We start from the raw sequence: 17,500 nt of genomic DNA, 5'->3' as shown, positions 1-17,500 counted from the left end.
GCACTGTTGTGTGCGCGCTTTCTTGTGCTGACGCGTAAGGGAAGCCGATACTATCTGTTCTGACCAAGGTGTGACATATGTCATCACATTGTCCGTGTTTATACTTATCTTCCAGCAAAAGAGCCAATTTCCCAATTCAGATTGCGTAACGTGAGCGTGTGTTCCTGCAAGCTCGAGCGCACGTCTTTCCTCTCAGGTGCTACTCGCGTTTTGTTGCTAAGATCCTGCATAGTGTAAATGAATTAAACTATGACATGTTGATGTCTGTGATATCTGTGAATGGCACTTTTCGGTGACTGCTATTTTTAGCTGCGGTTTGTTGCGGTTGAAAATCACGTTTTAGTACTTCACGACTTCTGCCCCTCTCGTTAAAACGCGACTGCGCAATTTATCAGCGTAGATGTTTACACTGCTGTTAGTCACAAATAATAATTATTGCATATCGTTTGATACGGCCTAATTAACAATGGTTCCACATTCACGTGACATTAATATGGTCGTGAACAATGCGAGCAGCAATATCGCAAATTTATTACACACATTCCTAATGTCAGTGGAATTGGCCTGGCCAATCATTACTTCATATGGATCACAGAAATTCACTCAATAAACGAAGCTATCTGGATTCATTTAAAGTAACTAATAACTCCGAATCAGTGAAATAGGTTTCCACAAACTCATAGTGAAATCGGCACATGTGGGCTTAGGACAGGTCTGACATGCACATAGCCACATAGGCAGACTTCATGAACTGTACTGCGACCTTCGTTATCTGTATGGCAACAATGTTCTTTTTCATGATTGTGTTCCATTTGAAATTTTTCCTGACGATACACTTCCTTATTACATAACACCCGTCCCATTTTGATCTCACATGACTTTCGTAGTGTTATCTCAAATTCTCCATTGTTTTGTTGAAAATTGCATCATTATTAAATTTAAAAACCTGGTGATTGCTTGAATGTATAGTGTGGGTGATTCTAGTCAGCTATATCCCCAAGATGAGACACTGTTAGAGACCACAATAGTGAAGTACATAGCATTGTCATCAATTTGTGGATACAGCCTCCTCATGGAACTACTTGCTCTGGACATAGCGCCAAATAGCTGCGTACATCATGCAAACTAAGAGCGTATGTGAGTTCTGCTTCCACAACATACCCTACACCAGAATTAGCCCCAAACTACGGACATTTTCACCTAGTCCGGCGTATTCTTCAGAGAGTCATCGAACCTCGCCATTCGCAGCAATTGGCAGATCAATAATTCGATGTAGACTTTCGATTCCTGGAGCATAGCGTCCCAAGACAATCCAGGTGCTGTGTAATAAAAGGCAGGATCCAGGGTATATGAGATGCATACACTCCAACAGCTCTCAAAAACATCAGCAAGCAACCGCTCTTCTCTGTCAAGTTAAACTTCTGAATACTCCCCTAAATTAAGATGTTGAACTCCAGACATACGTTCACAGCATGCTTATACTCTGCATTCAATATGCGTTGCCTGTAAGATTACTGGTGAATGCAGCTGTGTCAGATAGTCCGGTTTCCTCGAGTTTTTCCATGCAGTCCTGTCACCTGTATGGGAAAACCCACTTCCTTGTACGAGCTGAAACTTTGCGTCCTGGTGCAGTGCTTCAGCAAGTTTATGGAGTGGCGTTTGCGTAAAACGAAGCAAGTCTAGGAAGTGGAGGGTAATTCTTGGCGTCATTCGTTTAGAGAATTAAATATATTTTTCTACACTCTCAAGAAGGACATCGATCTCATCATTCCCCATACCAAATTCAGCCAACAGTTCAACAAGAAAGTGAGATACATACCCATTGAAATCGTGAAAGAAAACGAACATGTGTCGCGGTATGCCATACTTCAGGTTTCATGCGTTGTGAGCTGGACCACGGAACTTTCAAATATTAAAGTCAATCTCAGTATTGTGCAGATCATCATTTTCCTGCTACTTGTATTTGAGAACATTGCTGCTGTGTAGCTTATCAACCTCCCACGAAAATTTTTCAAGCTCAGTGAACAGCCAAGCCACAGCAATATGTGCGACAAATGCTTTGTGGTTCAAAAATGGCTCTGAGCGCTATGGGACTTAACATCTGTGGTCATCAGTCCCCTAGAACTTAGAACTACTTAAAACTAACTAATCTAAGGACATCACACATATCCATGTCCGAGGCAGTCGCGCGGTTCCGGACTGAGCGCCTAGAACCGCTAGACCACCGCGGCCGGCTGCTTTGTGGTGATTAAGGCTAGAACCATACGTACGCACAATCTGGTACACATGCACACATGGTACATATTTTTCTGTGAACTACGGCTGTAGCGTCGCCATCACAATGTGTCACAGGGTCAAGGAGGCAAGCAATGTCAGTAAACACTACAAAGGACACCTAATCTAATGGTCAGCATTCTTAAACTTTCAGAACCTGTTTCCCTCTGTCGGCATGACGACGCCTACCGGTTTCTTGGTTGAACGATTCACAAGATAGTTTGCTAATATCTCGCTTTTGGAAAAATCATGGAGGCATCTTAAGCAAATATGTTGTTTATGCTCATGTTTACTGAATTGGGATGAAAGGAGTAAGGACATACCTTTGAAACACACATACCGAATATTATTATTACTATTCCCCTTGCAGAATAGCACTATGTTTTTATGCAGATTGCATTGACCATTAAATTCAGAATAAAGAAGCCGTCTGCAAATATCGTTTGTAACATTACTGCTATCTGATTTGCACTCCTTCAGAGCATAAACATGAGCGGTTATCTGAGTATTCTGAGCCTAAAATTTAGGAATGTCCAGGACCTTAACGGGGAACTCGATACCATCAAAGTTAAGAAATTCAAGAACGTCAATATCTCTGCCTTGTCAATAATAAGCTGCGGTTCTTTCTTGTAACTCCTCTCACAATCGAGAATTCACCATATAAAACAAAACTCATCTTTTTATATTTTGAACACTAATACATGTCGGCTTACAGACTATCTCCTCAGGAATTGGGATATAGCTCGACCAAACATTTATCGAGCCAAAGACATGTGTCTGGATGTCGAGATGTAGTTCTCACCCTAGTGCTTTACCTGAGCTTCTGACTTCTATGCTGGAAAACTTGGCCTGTGTAGCACTCTAGGTGAAGTCATGAGACCACTTAGTGATTGAGGTACTCCGGATACCACGCCATTTACCCCACAAATATACGCGTCTTTTCAACGCCAGAGTTCTGTTTGGGCGGGATGCATGAGATTACAACACAGAGTACCGCAGTTTTAAGGAGCTCTGTTTCAAGAACAGAGAAGTACGCTTTAAGAACACTAGTTGAATAACTGTGACCTTCTGCTGGATTATGTATGTGACAAAATGGGATGGTCCTTAAACGCATCCTCAATCACCTCATAGTTTAACTGCAGCATTGAGTTACTGATCTGGAGTCTTTCACTAGTAAGATAGAAGAGGAAACTGCTGCTAGCCCTAAAATCAATATTACTACTACTGCTAGACGAAGATGACTGAACCCTTCCAGTCGACAAAGCTGGCTGTGGGGAAGAGCGAGGAGGTACGTCATGGTGAGCTCACATTGCGAGGTCATTAGTTTGGACAAGAAGAAGGAGATGGTGTTTCAGGCCAAAAACAACATCCGGGATGTAAGGATGGCTACCATGTGAAAATATACTAAAAGTATTATATTAACACATAGATTTCATAGGCACATTCTTCAAAATTCGGTTTAACTACGAAATCTGAAGTCATACTGTGAAATAAAGCATGCACTTACATGGCAGTTCCTGCTCTGACAGCCTCGGGCGTTTGCTGTCACTGCCACTGCTGCTCTTTGATGTCGATGAACGTTTCATTACGAAGCTTCCACAGATATCGATGACTAGCACACAAGAAAACGTAAACCCCAGACTGATGGTTAAAACACACACACATACACACGGCTGTAACCACAGATTAGACTAAAATGACAATGAGTGTAGAGGGGGTAGGATTTACACATGTTCTATCTGTGCCCGCTAATTTGGCAGGAACCTATAGGAATGCTTATACAGGGGAAAAAGCCAGGCCTGAATTTGGCAAGGAACCAATAGGATTGCTTCTACATGGAGAGAAACAAGGCCTGCAGGTACAGACAAGTTAGGATTTTTGATTTGACAGATACTGCCACTTGTTTGAAGAGCACACATGCTCTTGAGGTTCAGATATCAGATGTCTTGTGACAGCCAGAGCGAGAGCACCAGCATCAGCGAGTACTGTTTGTATAAAGCGTTTATTTTGCATTTTGTTTACGACCTTCCACTAAGGAAGGGATTCTATTTGTGTTTATCTGCTCTGCATAGTAACTAACAGTTCTTGATAAAACTTTACGTAGTTTTCGTGTTAGATTTCTTAGTGTTTTCTTGATCGTTTAGAACAGAAAGCGCCCTAAAACCGTCTTTTGTTTGTTTCGCGGCCGTTAGCCACTAGTCACTTGAATCAGCAGTTGTCTTGTGACAGCCAGAGCGAGAGCACCAGCAGCAGCGAGTACTGTTTGTATAAAGCGTTTTTGTACTTATTTGCAGCGCTTAGCTTTTAGTTTTTCTGGGAAAACCTAGCGTAGTTTTCGCGTCTCGTATTTCAGTGAGTGTTTCTTGATTATCAGAGTAGCTCATCAGAAGATTATCTTGGGAATTTGTCACCGTATAGAGTAGGGTAAACATAGTCATGTGTAGGGACTGTGGTTGTTGTGAGCGGACGCAAGGAGAATTGGCCACTCTTCGGGGGCAGGTGGAGGCTTTGTCTGTTAGGCTCATCGAGCTCGAGGCGCAGGCGTCGGCTCGTAGTGGCGTTGGGGCAACTGTGGTGAGACCTATGCCTACTTCGGTGGCCTTGGAATCACATGGAACCCCTGATGTCGCTGCGTCTTCCGGCAGTGAGCATCTTACCGGTCAGCCATCACTCCAGGGTGAATGGCGGACAGTGGTGGGCTCGCGCGTGCCTGGCCGAAAGGCGAAGGTGGGATCTGGCCGCGTGGCAGCTGCCTTACCCCTTTCCAACAGGTACGGGGTGCTTCCTAGTGGTGATGACATCGTTTCCGAGCCACCACAGGATGCCTCGCCTGTTGGGCCAGTGGCCGATTCTCCGGCAAGGTCCCGACAGTCACAGAGGGCGGGCCTATTAGTTATAGGGAGCTCCAACGTTAGGCGGGTTATGGAGCCCCTCAGGAAAATAGCGGGTAGGTCGGGGAAGAATGCCAGTGTGCACTCGGTGTGCTTGCCGGGGGGTCTCGTCCGTAATGTGGAGGAGGCCCTTCCGGCAGCTATTGAACGCACTGGGTGTGACCGGCTGCAGATAGTAGCACATGTCGGAACGAATGACGCCTGCCGCTTGGGTTCTGAGGCCATCCTTGGTTCCTTCCGGCGGCTGGCTGATTTGGTGAAGACAACCAGCATCGCACGCGGAGTGCAAGCTGAGCTTAATATCTGCAGCATAGTGCCCAGAGTCGATCGCGGTCCTCTGGTTTGGAGCCGTGTGGAGGGTCTAAACCAGAGGCTCAGATGACTCTGCGACTATAATGGTTGCAAATTCATCGACCTCCGTTATTGGGTGGAGAACTGTAGGGCCCCCCTAGACAGGTCAGGCGTGCACTACACACCGGAAGCAGCTACTAGGGTAGCAGAGTACGTGTGGCGTGCACACGGGGGTTTTTTAGGTTAGAGGGACCCCCCCTTGGGCGAAACGATAAAATACCTGACGGCTTACCAGAGAGGACATTATCATCGTTGATAAAGAACGTCCGTCCTCAGAGACCAAAAACAGGAAAAGTTAACGTAATATTGGTAAACTGCAGGAGTATCCAGGGCAAGGTTCCTGAATTAGTATCTCTTATTGAAGGAAATAGTGCGCATATAGTATTAGGAACGGAAAGTTGGTTAAAACCGGAAGTGAACAGTAACGAAATCCTAGACACAGAATGGAATATATACCGCAAGGATAGGATAAGCGCCAATGGTGGAGGAGTATTTATAGCAGTAAAGAATTCAATAATATCCAGTGAAGTTATTAGCGAATGCGAATGTGAAATAATCTGGGTTAAGTTAAGTATCAAAGGTGGGTCAGATATGATAGTCGGATGCTTCTATAGACCACCTGCATCAGCAACCGTAGTAGTTGAGCGCCTCAGAGAGAACCTGCAGAACGTCGTGAAGAAGTTTCGTGATCATACTATTGTAATAGGGGGAGACTTCAATCTACGAGGTATAGAATGGGACAGTCACACAGTCAGAACTGGAGCCAGGGACAGAGACTCTTGTGACATTATCCTGACTGCCTTGTCCGAGAATTACTTCGAGCAGATAATTGGAGAACCAACTCGTGAAGCTAACGTTTTAGACCTCATAGCAACAAATAGACCGGAACTTTTCGACTCCGTGAATGTAGAAGAGGGTATCAGTGATCATAAGTCAGTGGTTGCATCAATGACTACAAGTGTAATAAGAAATGCCAAGAAAGGAAGGAAAATATATTTGCTTAACAAGAGTGATAGGGCACAAATCGCAGAATATCTGAGTGACCACCATCAAACGTTCATTTCTGAGGAAGAGGATGTGGAACAAAAATGGAAAAAATTCAGAAACATCGTCCAGTACGCCTTAGATAAGTTCGTACCGACTAAGGTCCAAAGCGAGGGGAAAGATCCACCGTGGTATAACAATCATGTACGAAAGGTACTACGGAAACAAAGAAAGCTTCATCATAGGTTTAAGAGTAGTCGAATCATAGCTGATAAGGAAAAGCTGAACGAAGCGAAAAAGAGCGTAAAGAGAGCAATGAGAGAAGCATTCAACGAATTCGAACATAAAACATTGGCAAACAATCTAAACAAGAACCCTAAAATGTTTTGGTCATATGTAAAATCGGTAAGCGGATCTAAATCCCCTATTCAGTCACTCGTTGACCACGATGGCACCGAAACAGAGGACGACCGAAGAAAGGCAGAAATACTGAATTCAGTGTTCCGAAACTGTTTCACTGCGGAAAATCGTAACACGGTCCCTGACTTCAGCCGTCGCACGGACGCCAAAATGGAAAATATTAAAATAAACGATATCGGAATTGAAAAGAACTGCTATCACTTAGTAGTGGAAAAGCATCCGGACCAGACGAGATACCCTTAAGATTCTACAGTGATTATGCTAAAGAACTTGCCCCCTTTCTATCAGCAATTTATCGTAGATCGCTGGAAGAACGTAAAGTACCTAGCGACTGGAAGAAAGCGCAGGTCGTTCCCATTTTCAAGAAGGGTCATAAATCAGATGCGAATAATTATAGGCCTATTTCGCTTACGTCAATCTGTTGTAGAATAATGGAACATGTTTTGTGTTCTCGTATTGCGACGTTCTTAGATAATACAAATCTCCTTCATCATAACCAACATGGATTCCGCAAACAGAGATCATGTGAAACTCAGCTCGCCCTATTTGCCCAAGAAATTTACAGTGCCGTAGACACTGGCGAGCAGATTGATGCCGTATTCCTGGACTTCAGGAAGGCATTTGATACGGTTCCGCACTTACGTTTAGTGAAAAAAATACGAGCTTACGGAATATCGGACCAGGTTTGTGATTGGATTCAGGATTTCCTAGAAGAAAGAACACAACATGTCATTCTTAACGGTTCAAAATCTGCAGATGTAGAGGTAATTTCGGGAGTACCGCAGGGAAGCGTGATAGGACCTTTATTGTTTACAATATACATAAATGACTTAGTGACAACATCGGTAGCTCCGTGAGGCTATTTGCAGGTGACACGGTTGTCTACAAGAAAGTAGCAACATCAGAAGACTCGTACGTACTCCAGGAGGACCTGCAGAGGATTAATGCATGGTGCGACAGCTGGCTGCTTTCCCTAAACGTAGATAAATGTAATATAATGCGCATACATAGGGGCAGAAATCCATTCCAGTACGATTATGCCATAGGTGGTAAATCATTGGAAGCGGTAACGACCGTAAAATACTTAGGAGTTACTATCCGGAGCGATCTGAAGTGGAATGATCACATAAAACAAATAGTGGGAAAAGCAGGCGCCAGGTTGAGATTCATAGGAAGAATTCTAAGAAAATGTGACTCATCGACGAAAGAAGTAGCTTACAAGACGCTTGTTCGTCCGATTCTTGAGTATTGCTCATCAGTATGGGACCCTTACCAGGTTGGATTAATAGAAGAGATAGACATGATCCAGCGAAAAGCAGCGCGATTCGTCATGGGGACATTTAGTCAGCGCGAGAGCGTTACGGAGATGCTGAACAAGCTCCAGTGGCGGACACTTCAAGAAAGGCGTTACGCAATACGGAGAGGTTTATTATCGAAATTACGAGAGAGCACATTCCGGGAAGAGATGGGCAACATATTACTACCGCCCACATATATCTCGCGTAATGATCACAACGAAAAGATCCGAGAAATTAGAGCAAATACGGAGACTTACAAGCAGTCGTTCTTCCCACGCACAATTCGTGAATGGAACAGGGAAGGGGGGATCAGATAGTGGTACAATAAGTACCCTCCGCCACACACCGTAAGGTGGCTCGCGGAGTATAGATGTAGATGTAGAACCAGATATAAGTATTTATGCCTTGACTTATGTATGCACACGTGGTTCTTGGTGACACTCATACGACAAGCTTGAAGATTTCACGACTGGAACGTCGAAACTGGTTGCCTAATAAAACAATATGAATTTAATGACCGTTGGTATGATATTATTATATTACGTCAGGTATTTTTCATATAGTTCATGACTGCCATCATGCTGAACAGAGATGGGAAGACAGGAAACATGTTGCTAAGCAGCCAGTCTTTCTAGGAATGTCTTTGATCCACATGTCACAAAGCAGATATTTCACATCAAAACAAGTTGCCACTAATGCAAATCGCCTGGGACGTTTTGGATGGGGCTACATTGTTCACAGTATCAGGTGTTGCAGAGCAGTTTCGGAATGTCCTTTAAGTTTCTCCTACCAGTTTCTGGTGGCACAGGAAAATTTTCCCACAGGATGCACCAGTTGTTCTCTAAATAAAGAAAAAAGAACACCCGATGTCCTTCAACACTGGCAGCTCAGACCGATCATTTCTCACCAATTCACAGATGTGTAAGGGGGAAGGGAGTGGAGGGTGAAGAAGAAGGAGACTGAGGACATGAGGGGAGGGGGGGGGGGCGTGTCGAGGAGAAATCCAAAACATCGTCTGGTGATCTCATCAGTGTGATGCTGCCACATCTTTTGACGCCATCTTGAATAAATATGGGAACACTGAGGACAGTACTCATATCCACCTGGTGCCCTTATTAATGCAGGTGCACATGCTTTTCTCAACCCTCACACTCCATTGTGTTGTTTGCTTTAAACATTGTTCTGATTTCATTGGTATAATCCATTTACTGGTGTACTATACGTTTCCATGATTACAAAGTGTTCGTGACATTCGTACACCCAGCAAAAGGAGCCAAAAATTTACATCAAAAAAGAGAAAGTCCCGTCATGGAATGTTCTTTGTGACTTACCTCGGATTTTCCAAAACTGTCCTCACTGCTTCTAAGGTAGACTCTTTGGTAATAAGCTTAAAATCCAGTTTCACTCCAATTCCTGCACTGACCATTTTGGCCACATTGTACCCCTGGTCACCAAAAAAAGGCATTCCGATGAGAGGTACGCCGTAATATGATGCTTCATTGAAGCTTTGAAGTCCTCCCTGAGTGATAAAAAGTCGAATTCTTGGGTGAGCTGGAACAGAAGAGTGACGAAACATGTTGTTGGTGTAGCATACACAAAATCGTAGCCTAAGATTGCTACAATGTACAAATAACTTGCGTAATAATCGGTATTGAGAGGGTAGATCTTGAAGTAGTAACCACAATACAGAGTATTTTAAACGTATGGCAGTTTTGATACGTATGCCACTGATATGATTGAATCCATTCACCATCTAATGGTTAATGAATATGAACTGCTAGCTTTTATCAGTCAGAACTGTAGAGCTGTGCACATTATTACGAGTAGGATGAAGACGAGAATACACAAATGTAACAGCATTCCGGACTATTATGCCCACCTTCAAGATATCCTTCCCAGATGAGGACGAAACGTTGACTTTCAGAATGATACTCTTCTGACCAGTGCACAATTACATTAAAAGCATAAGTTCGGCAAAGAGGGAGAATGTGTGACGGCACGTCACATAAATATTGACATTTGTATCGGTTGTAAACCGTAGTTAACGTATTTTATGAATATAATTAGTATAAATGATACAGTTGGTGTTCTTGAAACAACTGATACGCAGCAATAATATAAGAGTAACATCTTTATTTAAAATATGTCTAAGAAAATAGAAATGGATCGAAAAGAGACGCGACAGTATGCCCGAGGAGGAAGGACGTTCTTTCATACACACACTGTTTTGTTTCGCGTTACGGAAGGCAGCCATTGAAAGGCTACACATATTCATGTAAGTTATTCTGTATTCTGGTAAAATAAACTAATCATTGTTATCAAAAAATGAATTTCTTTGTAATAGTTGCCACCTCAAAAGCTCGCAGTGGCTAATTATTTTTAATAAGCATTTTTTTCAGTAATTTGCGCTGCGGGAAGCTCATCTTGCGATGCAGCCTCTGGTCGGCCTTTACGCGCCGAAGTATTAATTTATTTTTCAGTGTTAACAGCATTTAGTCGTAAGAACATTTTTAAATTGCAACAGTTAATTAATTTACGTTGAGGCTCATTTTTTTTTTTAATTATACAGATTCCATGAGTTCAGTGAGTTTTATCTTGGCCGCTCCACGGCAACAATCGAAATTCTCTCGAGCCTTTCTATGCAATCAGTAAATAGAAATCAACATAATTACATTCATTTCAGTTAACGGCAACTGTATTTTAGTCATCACGTTCAAAATCTAAAGTTGGTACATGAATAACAGCGGCACTTCAAGAACCCGTTTCATATTTACTTATGCTCGTAAGTAAAAGTGATAAGAAAAGATAAATCCCTGAGAGAAAGAATCATGCTCTAACAAAAGAAAAATTCACCTGATAAATTGAAAAAAAAATATAAATAATAATATATATATATAACAAATGGCACCGACGTAACAAATGTTACTAAATTTCGTAACGTAGTGTAGTCGGGGAGGTGAAATGTCGCAGTGCACAGTCCTGCACAAATATCATTACGGCGGTCTTCATACGAATCTGACGTTATGCCTGACTAGTAGGAGGGAAGGGAGCGACTACATGTTCATTCGAGGCGGCAAAAAACCTAGACTGATCCAAGACTGAACCGCAAATGGGACATAGGAACTGGTAAGCGGTCGTTTCTGTAAAAAGTATTGCCACTGAGTCTGAAATGGTTTGGAGAAAACACGAGAGTCAGCATCTCAATCGGCGCTCAGGTAGTTTAATCTAAAGTCATCTCAGTTTGAGTCAAGTGCTTTTACGTAGTTCACGATGCCGCGTGAAAATGTATCCATTCTTGCTCATAGAAATGGATTTAATCGATTGTCTCCCTGCATTATATTGCACTGGTAAGTATGAAAAGGCAAGCTGCCGAAATTAGTTAAAGTAGCAACCAAACTAATGATCATTCTTCAGTGAGGCAATCCATACCATATCTATGACAATTCTCTCGCTACAAATATATGTAAGCAGAAGCTCAGTTTAGTGTAATCTACTGATTGAAAGGTACCGAGCGCTGAAATATTCAAGGCCTTCTTCTACTAAAACTGATTTAGAAATGAAGAAATTTGCGTCTTATGAGGAACTGGAATCCGCATAGTCGTCCATGAAAAACAAAAGACGATACTCATAGATAGTATTTAAGTGACCTGGATCGTGGTGCGATCGGTTCACCATCCTAAAAGGTTGTATATGCCGTCACGAGGCACCATACTCATTAACTGACATGATTTAGTGGGGTTGCAAAAAACGGTTAGAGCAAGGCAATTCAGGTTTACTTCCCACATCGTTGTCGAGATAATGACTTTGCTACATGAGAATTCAAGGTACCAAATCAGTTGCTTCCTTAATGACAGTTTAGTAACCTCGGTAAAGCCATTTTAAATCATTTAACCTTCATTGGGATGCAGCAAGCGCTTAACAGAATAAGTATAGTTGGGCCACTTATACAAACAGTTTTGAATATATAGAAGTAAAAGTGATACGGTGGCCTGCTAATAAAGAACTCCTGAAGACAGACGTTGACTGTGGATATTGGATCACAGACACAGTCCCTTTGTTCGGAGATGTCAACAAACCCGCCGAAAGATATAAACAACCATGCATGAGCAGCGCCTATTAGACGGGGAGGGGGGGGGGGGGGGGGGTCGGACACCCGATCAGGTCCAGTCATTCTACCAGGAAGGAGGTACACGGCTCTTGTTGTCTGAAGTTCAACCATGCCTAGACGGTCATTACCGCGGTTCGATGGCGTCCGCATTATTACTTTGTGCCAGAAAGGGCTCTCAACAAGGGAAGTGCCCATTCGTATCGGAGTGAATCAAAGCGATGTTGTTTGGACATCGAGGAGATACAGAGACAACAGGAACTGTCGATGACATGATTCACTCAGGCCGTTCAAGGGCTACTACTGCAGTGGATGACCTCTACCTGCGAATTATGGCTAGAAGGAACACTGACAGCAAGGCCACCGTGTTGAATGATGATTTTCGTGCAGGATGCAGTGTTACGACTCAATCTGTGCGCAGTGGCCTGCATGAAGCTCAACTTCACTCTCGACGTCCATAGCGAGGTCCATCGTAGCAACCACGACCCATGTAGCGTGATACCAAAAGCATGTCGATGGGCCCACCAACGTGCTGAATGGACCGCTAAGGATTGGCATCACGTTCTCTTCACCGATGAGTGTCGCATCTGCCTTAAGCCAGACAATCGTTGGAGACGTGTTTGGAGGCAACGTGATCAGACTGAACGCCTTAGACACACTGTCCAGCGATTGCAGCAAGGTGGAGGTTCCCTGCTGTTTTGGGGTGGCATTATGTGGGGCCGACGTACGCCGCTGCTGGTCATGGAAGGCGCCGTAACGGCTAATCTATACGTGAATGTGATTCCCCGACAGATAGTGCAACTATATCGGCAGCATACTAGCGAGGCATTCGTCTTCACGAACGACAATTCGCGCTCCCATCGTGAACATCTTGTGAATGACTTCCTTCAGGAAAACGACATCGCTCGACTAGAGTGGCCAGCATGTTCTCCAGACATAAACCCTATCGAACATGCCAGAGGTTGGTTGAAAAGGGCTTTTTATGGACGACGTGACCCACCAACCACTTTGTGGGATCTAGGCCGAATCACCGTTGATAAGTGGGACAATCTGGACCATTCGTGCCTTGATGAACCTGTGGATAGTATGCCACGACGAATACAGGTGTGCATCTATGCAAGAGGACGTGCTACTGGGTGTTAGAGGAATGGGTGTGTATAGCAGTCTGGACCATCACCACTGAAGGTCTTGCTGTATGGTGGTACAACATGCAAGTGTGGTTTTCGTGAGCAATAAAAAGGGCGTAAATGATGTTTATATTGATCTCTAATCCATTACTCTGTGCAGGTTCCGGAACTCCTGGAAACGAGGTGATGCAAACCTTTTTTGGTGTGTGTATATCCTGTGATGACTGTTGCATGATTACTTCATTGTCAGGCATATGCTTCTAGACGAAGTGCCTGTCCTCAGCACCCTTTTTCTACCGTGTGGAAGGTTTATTTGATGTCTTTTTTCATATATTACACAGCGAAGAAACCTAAACGTGACGTGTCTGTTTTATGGTGTCGTACGTCAGTCGGTAGAGACGGATCACTTGAAGGATCACTCTGCCTCTCTGTTAAGACCCTATTTTTGCTGCGGAACTCACGAAGTTATCAAGTTAAAATTTATGTTTCATATTAAGGTCTGTGGTCTCTTGGTGGAATCAAACCATGAAGGTCCTAAATTAAGGCACTCAAAAGATATGGCAATTTAAGTCATGTATTTCGATATTTGTTAACTCACTCAACAGAACAGTACAATATTTCCCGTTGGCCTAGAATTACGGAATTCGACAAGAAGCATGATTTCACACTACAAGAAAAGAGAAAAAAGATTCGAAAACTGTTAATCTGCAATCATGCCCATTAACGTTTATTTTAGGCATTTGTCGTCCGTCTATCTGCCTGTCCATCTCTTAAGGCACCGTTTCCTCTGAACAGCTGCAAGTATAAAGTTGAAAGTTTGTCGGGTACTAGGGTCAAAGGTTCCGTGGCTGTGTAAAAAACGTGTTCCTGTAAGTGAATGTAATCAAAATTTAGGTAATTTATGTCACATATCTGGTACTCGCAAAGTCAGTCATTAGAACGTGTAGATTAACTAGAAACACCACAACACAGTGCCTAATACAATTTTTTATAGTTTTTGTAACCATAACGTAACTGCGAAGTAATTTCTGTCATACGTACCTTTCATTATTTTATTAATATTGTCGTATAATTAAACGTAAAAGATTTAATTCAAACAAACTAGAGAAGAAAGAATACTCTAATTATGACGAAGTAAAAACGGTGGCCTAGTCTGCGATATTTGCTATTGTGTCGAGCCATAGAACACGTTCCAAATAAGGAGTACTGTCTCTGGGTTCGTAAGCGATGAGTCGGGCAGAAGCAGTCCTCAGAAACAGTCGCTAGCGACAAGTGGTCAAGTGCGGAAGCGATGCGAGGACGTGTAACGAATAAAATGTAAGATTTTGTGTATATGGCAAGACATATTATGTTGTTGTAAATGGGCACAAGACATCGTCAACATGCGAAATTAATATTCAAAAAGAGTTATATGGAGCGACGGTAAAGGAGAGCCTGATGCAACATATTGTCGACGTATAATGCCTTCCATCGCACCAAAAGCAACTAATCAAAGTAAGATCAGACCAGTTTCATCTTTACATTGTACAAGGCTAGTCATCATAGTAGTTCTTCATATCTGAATAACAATGTGTGTATATATATATATATATATATATATACACAATAACAGCAACTGTAAATGGCTGTTATCTCAATCATTTAACTAACGGGGTCCTGCACTGTCACCATTACCGACTCCGAATCTGTTACCACTACAAGAACAATAAAACAGGGAAAGTGATGTGCTTTTATTAATTTCGGTACCTAGACAAAGAAGTGCAATTACCAAAACTGAATATAATCCAAAATTGTTATTTAACAGAACTTAAGTTTGGTGCTTGCTAGAACAACTAGTTAAAGCATAATGCCTGACAATAAAAGAGTAAAAGCATAAATTAAATGAATATTAACAAAACATTATTTCAGAATATTACGTTTAATGTTTTCGTATTCAATGATATTACGCAACAGTGTAGTGTAATATTACTCATTCTTCGCTGGATAAAACATTACGAAGTTTCCAGAAATAACTTACCATAATAAAATCAAGTATTTATGAACATCTGCATTTCTAAAATCTGTAACGGCATTACAGTGAGTAATGCAAAGCTATTCATTAACAAAAGTGTTTTCAAACAATTAACTTTTCTTGTGGATGAGTTCAGTACAAATTGTTTTGCTCATTTTCTGATTAGCTTTAATTTCTGGTATTAAGCGTGGTTTTACATCCGAGTTCAAGTCAGTGCTTTTGATTCAGTTCTCACCTAATTATAATTCAGTGATTACTTCATAATTAAAGTGTGTAAACACTTAATCATCATACAGTAATTTTTTGCTTACACAACAAGCTTGCGGACGTTATTAAATAATTTGGTATCTAAAATTATAACAGATTCAGTTTATTTATTCCAGGTTGCACTAATTATTTCTTATTTCTGCCTTCGATCGTTGTCGTTCAAAAGTAGTGATGTAGTTACGATCCTGTTGTGACTGTATCTGCATTTCTCTAGATTTCCATTATTCTTCGGAACAGATACCTTTCCCAAACAACAGGGAATAATTGGGGCAGAAGTTTAGGTCCATTATTCGTGACGATCTTAGTGACTAGGACAATAATCACTCGTACATTGTCCTGAGCCTAGCAAAATTAAAATCTGATTTTGAATTTAAAACTAGTTAGTGAAGCTTCTGTTCGAACAACACAGGGAGCAAAGATGCTGAATCCCATAATGCAGTAACTAAAAATTCTTGGGGGGAGCTCACAATTGTTTGACGGCGAGCTGACTTAGGATAGTAGAATAAGTAGTGCAGTGGATATGGTTGATGTAAATAATGTAACCATAATATAAGAGATTGTCGATTCTTATCATGAGAATTACAACGAGACATTTAGAGAGGGTAAATCATACGGAAAAATTAGAAACTTAAACGGAATCAACATTACGTCAGTCATATGGTTCGGAACCAAACGGTTTGAAAGCTTTCGCTCAAATTATAATTGACGCAATATGTTCTACAGCCAAATCTTTCATCAGTGATACGTGTTCGTTAAGAAATTAAATACCTGCTTCAAACCAATCACTGAGCAATAAAATAAGCTGTTTGGGTCAGTCAGTACATAGTCAGTTGCATAATAAGGTCTTTAGATACCAGAGTCGGTGAGGAGATAAAATCTTTAACCCAACAAATGGACGGCAAAACAACTGAGAAGATAAATGAGCTAGATGGTAAATTTGAGAGTAAACTGGAGCCATTACAGAAATTACTTAGGTATGAAAGAAGAGAGCAGAAGGAGGACTTGTACGATGCGGTGAGTACTAAGGTAACTCAGAATGTCATTTCTATTCACGGGGGTATTCAGTGGAAAGATTCGGGAGGATGACGGTTCAATCCCGCGTCCGGCCATCCTGATTTAGGTTTTCCGTGATTTCCCTAGATCACTTCACGCAAATGCCGGTATGGTTCCTTTGAAAAGGGCACGGCCGATTTCCTTCCCCATCATTCCCTAACCCGAGCTTGTGCTCCGTCTCTAATGACCTCGTTGTCGACGGGACGTTCATCACTAATCTCCTTCAGGGGAAAGTAGACTAGGATATTAATGCAGTCAATGATATACAGGAATCAATCCGTAATGAACTGGATCGATCTGTTAAGAGTTTGAATGGACAAATCGTGAAGATTCTGAACAAAACGGTAACTAAGTTAAGGAGACAGTAACTATGATCAACACTGATGTACAACATAAAACCTGAAAGCTATAAGTTAGCTTGAATCAAAAATTCGGGAAGTACAAAAGCAAGGAGGTAGAGAGTTTGACGTCTGGAGGAAAAAAAAAAGAACAGTCAGCTGAAAAGCCTAGAGACAGTAAAAAATTTCGTTACCACGTTGACGTTCGTATACATGATAAACCAGATGTGGTAGCGAATGAAATTGTGAGAATTATGGAAACATCACCGGGTCCGGTGCGTGCGGGTAATATGGCGCCGCCAATAATAGCCCGGTGTTCGGGTGCGAAGAAGCCAATTGTCTCTGTTAATAAACGCGAAACAGTAGGACATGACAGGAAAT

The 17,500-nt window shown here is 42.1% G+C and overlaps 1 protein-coding gene across 1 annotated transcript in view; it reads right to left on the bottom strand.

The window, feature by feature from the left end:
• The window catches only part of LOC126473406 (UDP-glucosyltransferase 2-like), a 106,129-nt gene that overhangs the window by 7,907 nt on the left and 80,722 nt on the right, over positions 1-17,500 (bottom strand). The window contains exon 6 of the mRNA XM_050100425.1: positions 9,550-9,769. Within this exon, the coding sequence (XP_049956382.1) occupies positions 9,550-9,769 (220 nt within the window). The remainder of the gene's footprint in view (positions 1-9,549; positions 9,770-17,500) is intronic.

This window comes from Schistocerca serialis, chromosome 4 (genome assembly GCF_023864345.2).
Source record: "Schistocerca serialis cubense isolate TAMUIC-IGC-003099 chromosome 4, iqSchSeri2.2, whole genome shotgun sequence".
Taxonomy (NCBI): Eukaryota; Metazoa; Arthropoda; class Insecta; order Orthoptera; family Acrididae; genus Schistocerca; species Schistocerca serialis.
Note: the sequence above shows the minus strand (reverse complement) of the source record. Positions and strands in the feature narration are given on the sequence as shown.